We start from the raw sequence: 12,814 nt of genomic DNA, 5'->3' as shown, positions 1-12,814 counted from the left end.
CAGCCTATTAAAAATACTTTTTTCCCCCCTCTCCAACTAGAGTAGGCTGTTTTGACTAGAATAACCCAGGTATCTCTTGTTCAGTTACTACAAATAAGTACAACAGAAAGCTTTCAAGATGCATGAAGTTAACACATAATACATACACACATACATTAAAAGTGTCCTTTGTTAAAGTAACTGAACCTCCATCAGCTGCCCTGCAAATGTAAGTGTCTTTCCTTAAAAGTACCATTCCTACCACAGTGAGGCCTCATGGATACCACTAAAAAGGAATCCCCCTTTTGCCTCAGGATACTTCCTCGATTCTCTACCAGATAAGCTTATGACTGCCAAGATGGAAATAAATCTTTATTAACTTCAGAGCCAAACATCAGGTGAGAGATAATTGCATCACTGATGTTCATAATACTAAAGGATCCCCATTAAACAATTGTGAAAGTACAGCCTTAAAAACAATCACCTTAAATTGGTGTATTAGTTTTTACAGAGCCATACAAGCCCAAAGCAACCACAAAGGAGGTGGTGTGTATGCACAAGGGAAAGGTGTGGGTAAGGATATGAAAAGTTACTCTTTTAGGGGCAGCAGGGAGCTACAGTGAGGTTTAATGACTAACTGGAACCGATCTAAGACTTCTTCTCCTGGACAAACCACAGATCGTAGCATTCAAGTAGTATTTACACCCTTGGATGATATGGTTAACTAAAGTTGATTTATACACTGCAAATCCAGAACATTCCTTGGAAGTTAGATAAACCACACACAAATTGTATAAGGGTCTCTACAGCCTCCATATAGTTACAGGACAGAAATATTTATTGCATTTGGCATGGAAGTTGCAGTCTATGAGCAATGGGCAAAAACCAGAAGTGAGTGAGCACTACAGCACCAGATAGCAAGCACATTCTTTCTTTTCCTTTCCCAATAAATTATATACAAAGGTGAACAGCTGTCACACTGACATTTCAGATCTGAAATATAGTTAAGAGCAAGTTATAACTAAGGCAAAGAAAATGAACGTCAGAAAGTTTTGTTTTTTCAAATTTCAGATAAGCTTTTTAGCCCTAGGGTTAATCAGAGAGCTAGAGAAATCTGTTTGTAGTCTAACTTCTTACCAGAAAAAATGTTTCTTTGTGTAGTATGTGTAAACATGCACAAGTAARGGTATATGTATTTATATAAATAATAGGGCACACCTTTAATTCATTGCCAAGGGTAATCAAAATACTAGTGGTCCTCCAGAGAATTTTTTTCTTCCTGTATTAAGCAATCCCATTTAACAAGAGGAACCATCTGAGCAGCACACCCTGAAAAGCAGCTCCACAACTTCACATTGTAGCCGGCAGGCTTTCTGACCTTTTGAAGAGGTACCTGTTGCCATGAAAGACCTCCACCTACAAAGTTAGCTGCTGCACACTATTACCAAACAGCATCCAGCTTTCAGGTTAACTTCAGCCAATGATAATACCAAGAGAATATAATCCTACCTTGACACTTCACAGGTTAGCATGCTACCAGTCAGCATGAAGCCAGGAGAGTTGAATAGGTGAAGCTACAGCAAATGGAAAACAAGCTGTAATTCTGTCTAGTCTAATAGTACATTTCTCATTATGGTCAAGTGACACTGGTGAGAACTCCCAGCACCTAAATCTTTTATCGTCATGCATGGTCAGGGTTAAGGACTCTGTACTGCTGCTATGAAGATACAGGATGGTTGCTTCAAAATGTCAAAATATTTCAAGTAAAGAATGCTGGTCTGTCCAGAGGCCTGCTCAAAGGAACACTGCTGAACTGGACAAAATATATAGCATATAGGCGAGAGAAGAGCTTTTCTTTCCATAACTAAACACCATTTTTCTCACTTCTCTCTGCAGAGCAGCTAAATACTAGCAAAATTAAGCACTTTACATTCTCTAACTGAGGCAGAGAAGTTATGACTTGTTCACAGCCACTAAATTCAAGAGAACCAAGGTGGCTTTGGCTACTAGATCAATATGAAGTAAAAAGACAGGAAAGAGAGTCAAGCACTAATGGGATTTAGTCTACAGAGTTTCTTCAATGTTTCTCTTCATGCATTTAAATCACTGTAAGAAAAGATCTAATGCACTTCCCAGGACAGTTAGTTTGATACCAATTCCACAGCACTAGGAACAAACAAAATGTACACCGCCACACACAAACAGGACATATCTTTTAATAGAAATCTGGTTTGCAATCAAAATCTTGATTGCTTTATTTCTGGGGAGAGGGCAGGTAGGTAAAGAAATATAAGCATAAATAAAAAAATACATAGCTCCAGATCCAGAGTTTAAACACAAACCCACCAACATTGTATTTAGAGAAACAAGACTAGTTAAGACATCCCTAGCTATTTTATGTGACAAAATAAGATTCCTGAAGCTGCATACTCCCTATTGAGAGGTACTTTTACAATCAGTACTGTTTATTTGCCTGCCAGCATGTGTGTTCAAAGTACTGGGACTGCCCTTCTTTCTTCCAACCTAGAAAAGATGCATTTAGCATCTGTGCTTTGTTTCACAAACTTCAAGACATGTGCTGCCTGTGCATCCTCTCCAGCATTTCAAATCTGACTAAACATAGGTCACACGAGATACTCTATTTATTGGGCTAACACTGTGAAAAGGACCTAGGTTTCTACTGCAATTGCTGGGACAACAAATACTATATGCAAGGCAAGATTAAACTCAGAATTTCCTTTGATTTGTGCAGTCTACTGCAGTAAGTCAGAAATGGGAGCATTCAATCTCATTCTTATGAATAAATGAAGTATTCAAGAGAATAGGAAGTGTCTGAGTTCCAACAGAAAAGTATTCAGTTAAACCATGCATCTCATCTACTCAGATACTTCTTCTCCAGAGTTGAATATTCAAGTTCTTTTTTTTGTCCCACTTCCTAGCCAAGTAACAAGAGCATGAAAGACATTTTAGAGCAACAGGAAAAGAAAAGGCTTTGTTAGTCCACTGGATCCCTAAGCAACAGCAGCATCACAGCATCATGAGGTTGTTAGCTGGTATCAATCTTTCCAAACCAAAAGCAGGCCTGCATCCTGCACCCCAGCTATATCGCCCTGTACCACACTCACCCATTTGCTCCACAATTTCAGGTGGAAAAACTCGAGAAGCAAAGGCTCGTCGGAAAATGTCTGAGAATTCTTTGTCGAGACCTCCAATGCCCATTTTCTCAAAATTCCAGTCTGGATTGATGATTGACTGGCGGTTCTCCTTGGTCTTTGATTTACCTGAAAAAACAAACAAAGACAGTTTCTACCAGTTCTACCAGGTCAGTCCCATGCCCATCTAACTCAATAATCAGTTTCAAACATTAGCCAAGAGGATGCACTATAATATGAGCGCAAAAATGTGTGCTGGACACTTCTCCTTATTATTTTCCCAGCTTTCAACTGTTCCTGTTGACTTCCTGAGCCAAACGTTGCTCTTATGTATTTCATAATCCTCAGTAGATTTCTCTTCCACAAACTTGTCTAAGCCCCTTGAACCCACATAAACTTTGGACCTAGAACACCCTACAGGACCTAGCTCGACAAATCAGCGTCTTTGGAGCCAGCTCCTACCAGCTTCATTTCATGCCCCCCCATTTCTTACATCTGAAGAAACAGTGAACAGTATCAGCTCTTTTCCATTCTTTCTGGGCCACTTAGGATTTTACTAGACTTGTCTTTTATCCACCTCTGTTGTGGCTTTTACAGATAGAAGAGTCCTAACTCGTTACTAATTCCTTACACAGCAGCTGTTCCACACTTGAGCATCTCTGTTGTTCTCTTCTCAGTCTTCTCTATTTCTCCTATATCCTTTTGGAGACAGGCAGAGCAGAACACACACTGCGGTTTGCCTGCATATTGAATACAGATGTAAAATTATGCCCTGCTTTGTTCCAAAACCTTTTTTAAATAATGTGTAATAATCTTAACAACTGCACTCCGTAATTCTTAATGAGACGGCTCAGACTGCTGAGCAAAGCTTTGGAATTATCGTAACTGGGATCTTGGCTCTAAAGAGCAATCATTCTTGACTGAAGTTAGGAGTGTTTGCCTTCCACACACCACTTTCTATTTATCTGTATCGAATTTCCACTGCCATTTTATTTCCTAGTCACTCAGTCCAATAAGAGCAAGTTTTGTCACCTCATTACTCAACCTTTTTTCCAGCTAATTCCATAATTATAATGAAAAGCAAAGGCCCCAGCAGAGACTCATGCTGAACTCCACTGGAATTGCTATTTACTTCTACCCTTTCATCATTCATCCATTCATGCAAGGACCTTCTCTCTTACACATCTCTGCTAAGTTTCTTTTTAAAGAAACTCCAATGAAGAGCTTTGCTGAAAGAACTTTGAAAAACAGGCAGACTAGGTCAGCCACTGTCCCCAAGCTTTTTGATTCCTGTAATAAACCTCCAGTACGATCTAGGACTTCTCTTACAGACAACACTCTCACCCTTCCCAGTGTATCATTCTTACACAAATATCCACTAATTTGATTCTTTCCTACAGTTTCTGATGATTTGTTTTGTACAGATTTTTAATTTAAAGACCTGTAGCTCCACAGATCTTCTCTGGCATCTCCATATTCCGTTTTCATAGGAGCTTAAAAGCAATAGATGCATTTAGGAGGCAGACAGTAAGCAAAAATGCTACAATCAGAACTACACAGCTGCAACGCCAACAAAGCCGTGTAGTTGCCCCTTAAATTCATTTGAGGGAATTTACAGTCAGTCATTGACACTCATATTGGTCAGATCAACACTTCCAAAGGGCTTTTAGCAAAGTCATTTTGCTTGGCTACTAGAGAAACTAAAAATAATGTAAAAATCCAGAGAGGAAGCAAAGATCCTTAACTATTCCTTAATTCTCGCTGGAACTGGGTGTCTCTTGGGTGTCTACTTTCTTAGACTCACCTAGTGCTTTACAGGATTGGGCCTAAGGGCTACAACTTCCCCTAACTGCAGACATCCAGAGTCCAATACCTACGCTGAATAAAAGTTCTGCATAAGCTGCATTAGATTGCTATTAATCTTGGCCTAAATACATCCTGAATCAATACTTTAATTCCTCACATGACAAAATAAACAAGAACACGTCTCTATCATGTTAGCAACAGCATAGTACTATGTACAACATGCATTGCTAACACATAGTACCAAGTAGGGCAGCAGTGAGCATTTGATTCACTAATTACTGTATATTTATTATCTTATAGCTTCACTGCAATTTTTAGATCAGAACACTCACCCAGGCACTTTATTTTTCCTCTAGACCTTGGCATACATCCCCCCCTTCTGGCTGAACCTGATCACAATAAAATTCTCTCTGATTCAACTAAAAACCTCATTCACAGGTTTTAAAACACAATTTTATGCTAAATAGAAGAAATAGAATCAGCATTACTTTTTAATGACCACAATTCTTTTCTGCTGAGGAAAATAAAGGTGATTTATTGAAGGTACTGCTCAGTGGCACTTGCTTTACTTTCATCTTCCCTCTCAAAATTTAATTATTCACAACTTCACAATTCTCCAGAGACTAACAAAGCCCATTAAGCAGTTCTGCCTCAGATCACTAAGGAGATTAAATAAAGTACCAATCTAACAGAAGTAAATTGAGGCATAAGCAACTCTTTTGTCTTGTCTGCAGGCAATGAAGTAGAATCGCAGTGAAGGATTCCTATTCCAAATCAATTACCTCTCCCAGAGGACCATTCTTCATACCTTTCCACGCTAGGAGAAGGATCACAGGTCATCATATGGCTTTGAACACTAACAAAGTAAAATATCACTGCTTGCTATGAGACAGTAAATTGGATTATATTAATATCCACCTCAAAACAGTAACAATTAAATGGGCTATAATGATGTACATCTAAACTTCACTTGGTACTCTGAAAAAAATGAATCCTAATTAATATGCTTAATTACAGTGTCATCTACAATCCCTTTCCATAGACCTTTTTTTTTTTTAAGGTACAGAATGTACTTTCAGATAAAGATGTCTATATAATACGCTGGGTACGTAGTTACAGAACAGCTTCATGCCTCCTCAGTTTTGCAACAACTGTAGCATGCGTGGCAGACAACTACAGAACATTAAGTAGTAGCCCCACACTTGAGGAAAAGATGACACTTTTGGGCAGCATCAAAACTCAGTCTCTACCACGAGCTCCTACATTGCTGAAGAGTGAAACTGTGTTTTCCCAAGACGCTACTAATCTCACATGCTTTATTTCTGTACCAAATCTGTACAAGATACTCAAAATACTGAGCATTCACAATCAAGTAGAGTTGTGCTTTGAAAACACTATTAAAACAGTCACTCAGCTGAGGTGGCCAGGTTCACTGTACCCTCCGTCACAGCTGCCTTCACCTGCGGCAAAGGCTCTGCCACTTCTCATCTGTGAAAGCACAGTAGCAAAAATAAAAGGTTTCTTAGTTCAGAGATTCCAGAAAAAGAAAAGGAATATAGGAATGTCTGTTCAGTGCAGGACTTAAAGCACAGCCAGCAAGGAATGCCTAGAGCCATACTACCAACTAGGGAGGTATTGTCCACTTCCTAACACAGACAAAGAAGGGAACAGCCAGACTATCAGAGCTCCCTTTCTGCCTATACACCAGTTTTCTACCTAAATGAACATGAGGAGAACGCACCAACTGTTCCTTGACTTGTTTGATAGTCAGATCTGTGCATGAAGATTTTGTTGAGATGAAGTTTGGCTAATAACCTTACTGCGCGAACAGTTAATGCAAACACACACAATAACGCACTGTGCTGTATTTTGCAACTAGCATCAGTTTCTGAAGGGCAGGACTTTCAACAAGACAAGAAAACTGAAGTGTTCTTCACAAGCTAGTCTCTAATCTATCAGCTTTTTAAGGTTCTCCTTTGAGAAGAGATATTAAAGACAGGATTCTCAAGTTTTGCACTTGATTCACAGTTTTGACTTACACGTTCAGAAAAGTTCTTCTCACCTTCCCATCTATCTGCTGTTCAAATTAAACAGGCATTGGCTTGTTAAGTGTCCCTGAAAATATCATTCTTTGATGTACAGAGAGTTAAAACCTTTCACCTAGCTGTTGCCTTTGGCTAGAGCTACTGGCCAACGGTGCCTCTCTAATCTAGGTGTACGAGTGCAGAATGACTAGGTTACCTTCTCCACTCACGTAACTCACTTTGTTTTGGTGAGTGCCTTTAAGAAGCTGACATTTTTTTCCTCCTGTCTTCTCCCTTCATATTTTAGATAGACCATGGTAATAAGCATGGTATGAAGGCCCACCAAATAGCTCTAGCATGTCAATCAGTTGCGAAGCTCCCTACTTGGATGATATAGTGCCTTTATAGAGTCCGTGGTTAGAAGAAGCAATGTTTGCAGGAGGGGTGATATCTTCTCAGGGCAGCAGTTTTCAAGACTCCTGAACATGCACAATCTGCTTTCTACAAGGTCTGTGAATGGTTCTTAAGAGATCAAGTCCAGTCATCTGCTAGTTTAAATAGATACCTGGGAAAAAATTGGGGATGTGGTTTTCAATCAATTTGGTCAAATGATATAACTAGAAAAACACACTTTGAAGCAGGCATCTCCTTGAGGCCCAAAAAAGTAGCAAACTTCAGGCTCTATTAATCCCCCTTTGGATATAGTAGCACTTACCAATCAGATTGAGAGAAGAGTTTTCAGCTTTTTCAAAGGCAACTTGACTGTTCCCGAGAACCAAGCCAACTTCAATCTGCAAGAGAGAGGAAACCAAATAGTTAAATCCAACTACTAGGCTCAGCTTCAGATTCTTTTTTGGATATTTCCAAGCACACCTCTGAAAGTGAGAAACAGTGGCAAAAGTTCCACTACAGAACTCATTGGTAAAAATGTGAAATATCAACACCTCCTCTAACACTAATTTTAGTAACAATCATATGACACTGAATGCTTTTATTATACCTAAGGAACTCCTTTTATAATGTGCTGGCTTTTTAAAGCTCTTTGTTTCGTTCAAAATCAAATATTTTCTTTCAGCAAGATCTAGTAAATGGAGTCAAAAAAAATGCTTTCTACAGAGGGGGAAAACATCACAACTGGACATATCTGGAGAACAGAAAGTGTCAGAAGAGGTGGTTTCTTGGAACAATTGGATAAAGACCAAATAATATTCCTTGTATCTAGTCCCAGCTCTGCGCTTCAGTGTGTGCAACTCTAAGCTCCCAGAAACATAAGCACAAGAGACTGTATTCAACCTTTTCTTCTCCAAGGCAAAAGCAGCAGTCAGATGAAGCAAATGCAAGTAACCTAAATTCTTCCTTGAATCATCTGATCAGTACTTGAGTCTCTGCCAACCCTCTGGAATGAACATGAATTCCTGTGGCCCTACCTTCTGCTTTTTGCTTGCTCCAGTCTCTCCTTTGAGGATGCTGGGATCCATAGCTTCCATGTCCTTTACCAGGAGGCCAAAAAGTTTGTCATTAAAACTGAAGACAAGCTGAGTGAAAAGAAGCAAAAATGGAAATTTTAACTAATTAAAGATCTGAACAGGATTTTGACAAGGCTAATCAGATTTTACAAGAAAGAGGCCCAACGACTCTTACATTTACCACCTAACAAATTCCATACAGCTTTTCCCTTTGAAGGCCTGCCTTACTGAACACATCCTTTCCATGTCTCATACTTGAGTGCAAAAGAGCAAAAGTAACCCAACTTTAAGTCAAGAGGGAAAATTCAAAGAGCTGCTTCCTTCCAAGAAAAGTTTTTCTCTCTGCTCCTTTATCCCCTGGCTATACGTTCTATATCATCTCGTGATACTTTAAATATTGGTGCTAGGCCAGGAGAGCAACTTAGCTCAAGTCCTTTTTTATCTTTTGCATTTTGGTTTGACAAGGATACCTCAAAAATTGTTCTGGAATAGTTAGTTGAGAGACAGAGCAAATATTAGCAAAAGTAAGGTCCCTTCTTATAGAAGACAGCGGTCTGCCTTTGCAATTCTTTTCCTCCAAGATTACATTTGCAACTGATTTAAGATTCAGGTGCTGCATGTTGTAAACTACCCTGAGAGACAGACCACAGTCTGTCTTGAGAGTGTGGCATGCTAGACACTGTCACAGTAGTTCTTAGGGACAAAAATCCATCTGTTATAGAGCTGAAAAGGCTCAATTATAGGGACATCAGCTTTCAGAAATCCCTAGGTCAAATGTGTTATACCTAATTTACAACTGGTGCCTGCAGAGAAGTAATAAATGTTTATAGCAGTACACACTGCAATTCAAAGATGCTACTGAAGATTAATTAAAACAGCGTTTATATTCATTTGATACAGAAGGAAGACAAAGTTACTTGTCCAAAGATTCCAGGAGCTGCTCCACTTATATCCAGCCAGGCCAAGATGAAGAAAGAACCCAGGTTTCTTAAGCTTAAGGATTTTCCTCAAAAAGACGTATTTCTTCAGCGAAGGAAAAGGTAGATTTTAAACCACTCTGCTCATGCTCTCAGTGAAAGTCACGATAGTTCAACTGTTCATAAAGAAACTGTTCACATAATAAATAACCTCTGCCTACAAGCTCTCCTTTGCAGCACAGACTAAGTATTAGGCGTTTTTCCATATTTCATATCATTGCATATATCAGTATACACATCTTTCTTCAAGACCATTTTAGGTGAAAAAAAATTCCCACCTGCTGCCCTACTGAGAAGGCTTGGCTGTTGAAGTGCTGGATGAATTCAGCGGCCATTTTGTCTGTGTCATAGGGGTTGGAGTCAATGTTCTTCTTCTGCAGAAAATCTATCTCGATCGTCATTGTGCCAATACACTGCTTAGCCTTGTCAAAAGTATATAAAGAAACTGTTAAAAAAAAAAAACACACACACACATTTCAGCACAGCAAGATCTTCATACAATGATTAAATATGCTACAAGTTTGTAAATACATGTTTTTCCAGTTATATGGGATTAATCACTTGCCAGATGTTAATATTCTTAGAATATCTGTCCCATGAAAACACTTTAAAAAAGTCCTTCTGATAAATAGGAACATCTGCTATCTGAAATACGTGATTGCATGAATTCAACAGATTTAATAAAATTAAGTCTATTATTTCTGATAGAGACCCTCATTTCTCTTACATTCGCTGTATTTCTTATGTTGCAGTAGAAGATGGATGGATATATCTCTACTGAAAACCCCTGCATTTTTTTAAAAATCCCTGTTAATGCCCTCAAAACAGTTCAAACRCCACAGGAGTCTGGGGATGAGGACAATGAAAGCAAACTCACCCACACTATACTACCACAATATCAACATCGATGTCCAAGATAGGATTTGGAGGACATGTCTTCAGAAAGCCCCAAAGAAAGCACTAAGATTAGTCCTGCTGGTAAAGCGATGACAAGAAGTCACAACTCTTTTAATGCAGCAATAGACTGAACTAGGTCTCCTCCAGGCCAGGTGGCAGAAAGTTAGGTTACGTTGCTATTCCTGCCCTTAAATCTGCAGATAATCTACCAGGCTTCCACAACCCATAAGGCATTAACTACCCTTCCTCTTTGACACAGGGAACAGCCCATACGCCAGAGGTGCACTGAAGGCCATCTTAGCATGCCTCCAGTAATGCAGAATCTAAAAAAGGGCAGAAAGCAACGTGGCATTGAAGGTACTTCATAGTCATTGCCAGTTGCACTCAATCCTTACAGGGCTCAGCATGTCAAAAACAGAATAGCTGTAGCTGTAACTGGAGGAAAGAGGGTACAAAAGAAAAGGAGAGCATGCTTCACATCTTCAAGGCCACCACCTCAACACACAACTGATTAGAAGGACAGGATTACACAAAGCAGAGAGTCTTAATAATTAGCAACTCCAGACTGCAGAAAAGGATAGGAGCAGACATTTCTCCAGAACACTGAGATATCTTCCAGGTTTGTCTTGAATCTAAAGAAAAACATCTTGGCTGATATAGAAGTCACAGTTAAGGATAAGGCAGTAGGAGGTGAACAAGGGAAATATACTTCCCCCATAGCCTGCTATTTACTGTCAACTCTCTTGGCAGTGAAATCGCTCCAGAGTAAACCTGCAAGCTCCCGGGAAGATGCTAAGTTGACACAAGTATCCACCTATGACAAGCATCAGCTAGGAGAACAGATTCACTCACAGGGAATGAAAAGAGCCTATCATTTGCTTAAGATGATACTGAAAGACACATAGGTCAACATAGCAGATAAATTTAATGTCCTACCTTGTATAAGAACAGGCCACCTAGAAATGAGCTGTTTCAGAAAAATGTTCAGGGAAATAAGGATAAGGAAGAAACAGTATGCCAATTCTTGAACTGAGGTATATTTACTTGTTCTTTTGGAACAGGATATGGCACCAGAGGTATCACAGCTGATGAGGGAGGGACATTGGCCCTGCAAGGACATAACAAGACTCCTTCTTACCTTACAGATCATTTCAGGGCAGTTATTTCATGTTGCTTCCCTAATATCAGGGCTTTGTCAAATAAAAGCATCTGGAAAGAACATTAATCCCTGTACATGGCCACCTCACAGAATTGAGGTATCAATAAGCACTCTTTAAGTCCAGGAGCAAGTGTTGGGGATGTCTGGTACAAAGGATGACAGTAATCCACCAGTCAGGATGTGCCCCAGTAAGCAATATATTCCACCAGCTTCATAAGCCCATAAAATCCTACAAACTGAGAGGCAAGGTGAGAAGGCAGCAGTGATGTCCTGCCACTGCGAGTGGAGCTGGTGCGGCCAGCACCCAGCTCTGGGTATGCATCTCCTAACCGTACCACAGGAGCAGATAAAGCTGAAGTCAAGCCGTACTAAAGGCAAGATGGCAATATCTGCTGGAAGCATTCAGCCCCAAGCCCAAGTCCACAAAGGCAAAGTTACGAACTTTATTCACCTGCAAAATCTTAACTCATAGGATCAGGGGCTTGACAGAATTCAGCTTCACTGTACCATTAAGAAGAGAACTGCACTTTAAGCTGACATTTAAAGCATAGTTTTCACATTATTAGAGGAAAAAGATAAAAAGGGAGTCCTGTTAAGTCACTAGTTTTATGAATATTTCTCTCTACCTGTAGCACAGCTTTACCAACTCTTTATACTCACAAGGGAGTCATACGACATTTAGTCACTCTACATGAAATTGCTGCAATTTCTTTTTTAATACACATTGCCACACACTTGGTAAGCCTGCAGCGGTGTGTAGTACAAGTACAATCAGGAATCTGCTCTAACAACTGATGATGCTGAATATTAGCATTTATTTCCAAAATAACTGTAGTATTACAAAAAACATCTATCTGTAAACCAGCTGGCCCACGCTACTGAGGAGCAACCAAACAAGGATGAGGGGTAAATCCATGGCTCCTTTCTCACATCTGTAAAAAACTACAGGTAGTTCTAAACTAAAAAACAAACAAACAAAACCCACCACATAAACTCAGCTAGCAAAGAGAAGACGCTTCCAAGCAAGAGTCTGAGGCAAACAAATCCAAACAAACACCAAAAATGGCATAAGAATCCCGTGCAGAAAGAGATCCATAGAGACATCAGACTTCACAGTCAACTAATGACCCAGGCCCACTAACTTGCTGATTTCAAAGAAGCTGGGAAAACGAACAGCCATGGAGAAAGTCTTCCTAGCCATGCCTCCCATTCACAGTTTTATTGTTTCTCAGTCTAGGTTCTCCTCGGTTTTTGATGCAGTATACAGTCATCAGCTCTGCCAACAATCCTCAAATGAGACAGGAATTCCCTAGAAGGATCACAAACACCTCAAATGCCACAACAGTGCTCTAAA

General features: G+C 39.7%; 1 protein-coding gene across 2 annotated transcripts in view; it reads right to left on the bottom strand.

Moving 5' to 3' along the window:
- NSF (N-ethylmaleimide sensitive factor, vesicle fusing ATPase) overlaps positions 1-12,814 on the bottom strand; it is an 81,353-nt gene that overhangs the window by 43,395 nt on the left and 25,144 nt on the right. For both annotated transcript variants that reach the window (XM_085316162.1, XM_085316161.1), the window contains exons 5-8: positions 9,683-9,849; positions 8,389-8,496; positions 7,677-7,752; positions 3,105-3,260 (exon numbers count right to left, since the gene is read on the bottom strand). In XM_085316162.1, coding sequence (XP_085172288.1) covers positions 3,105-3,260; positions 7,677-7,752; positions 8,389-8,496; positions 9,683-9,849 — 507 coding nt within the window. The remainder of the gene's footprint in view (positions 1-3,104; positions 3,261-7,676; positions 7,753-8,388; positions 8,497-9,682; positions 9,850-12,814) is intronic.

This window comes from Rhea americana, unplaced genomic scaffold, assembly GCF_003343005.1.
Source record: "Rhea americana isolate MKP2758 unplaced genomic scaffold, rheAme1 scaffold_453, whole genome shotgun sequence".
Lineage (NCBI taxonomy): Eukaryota > Metazoa > Chordata > Aves > Rheiformes > Rheidae > Rhea > Rhea americana.
Note: the sequence above shows the minus strand (reverse complement) of the source record. Positions and strands in the feature narration are given on the sequence as shown.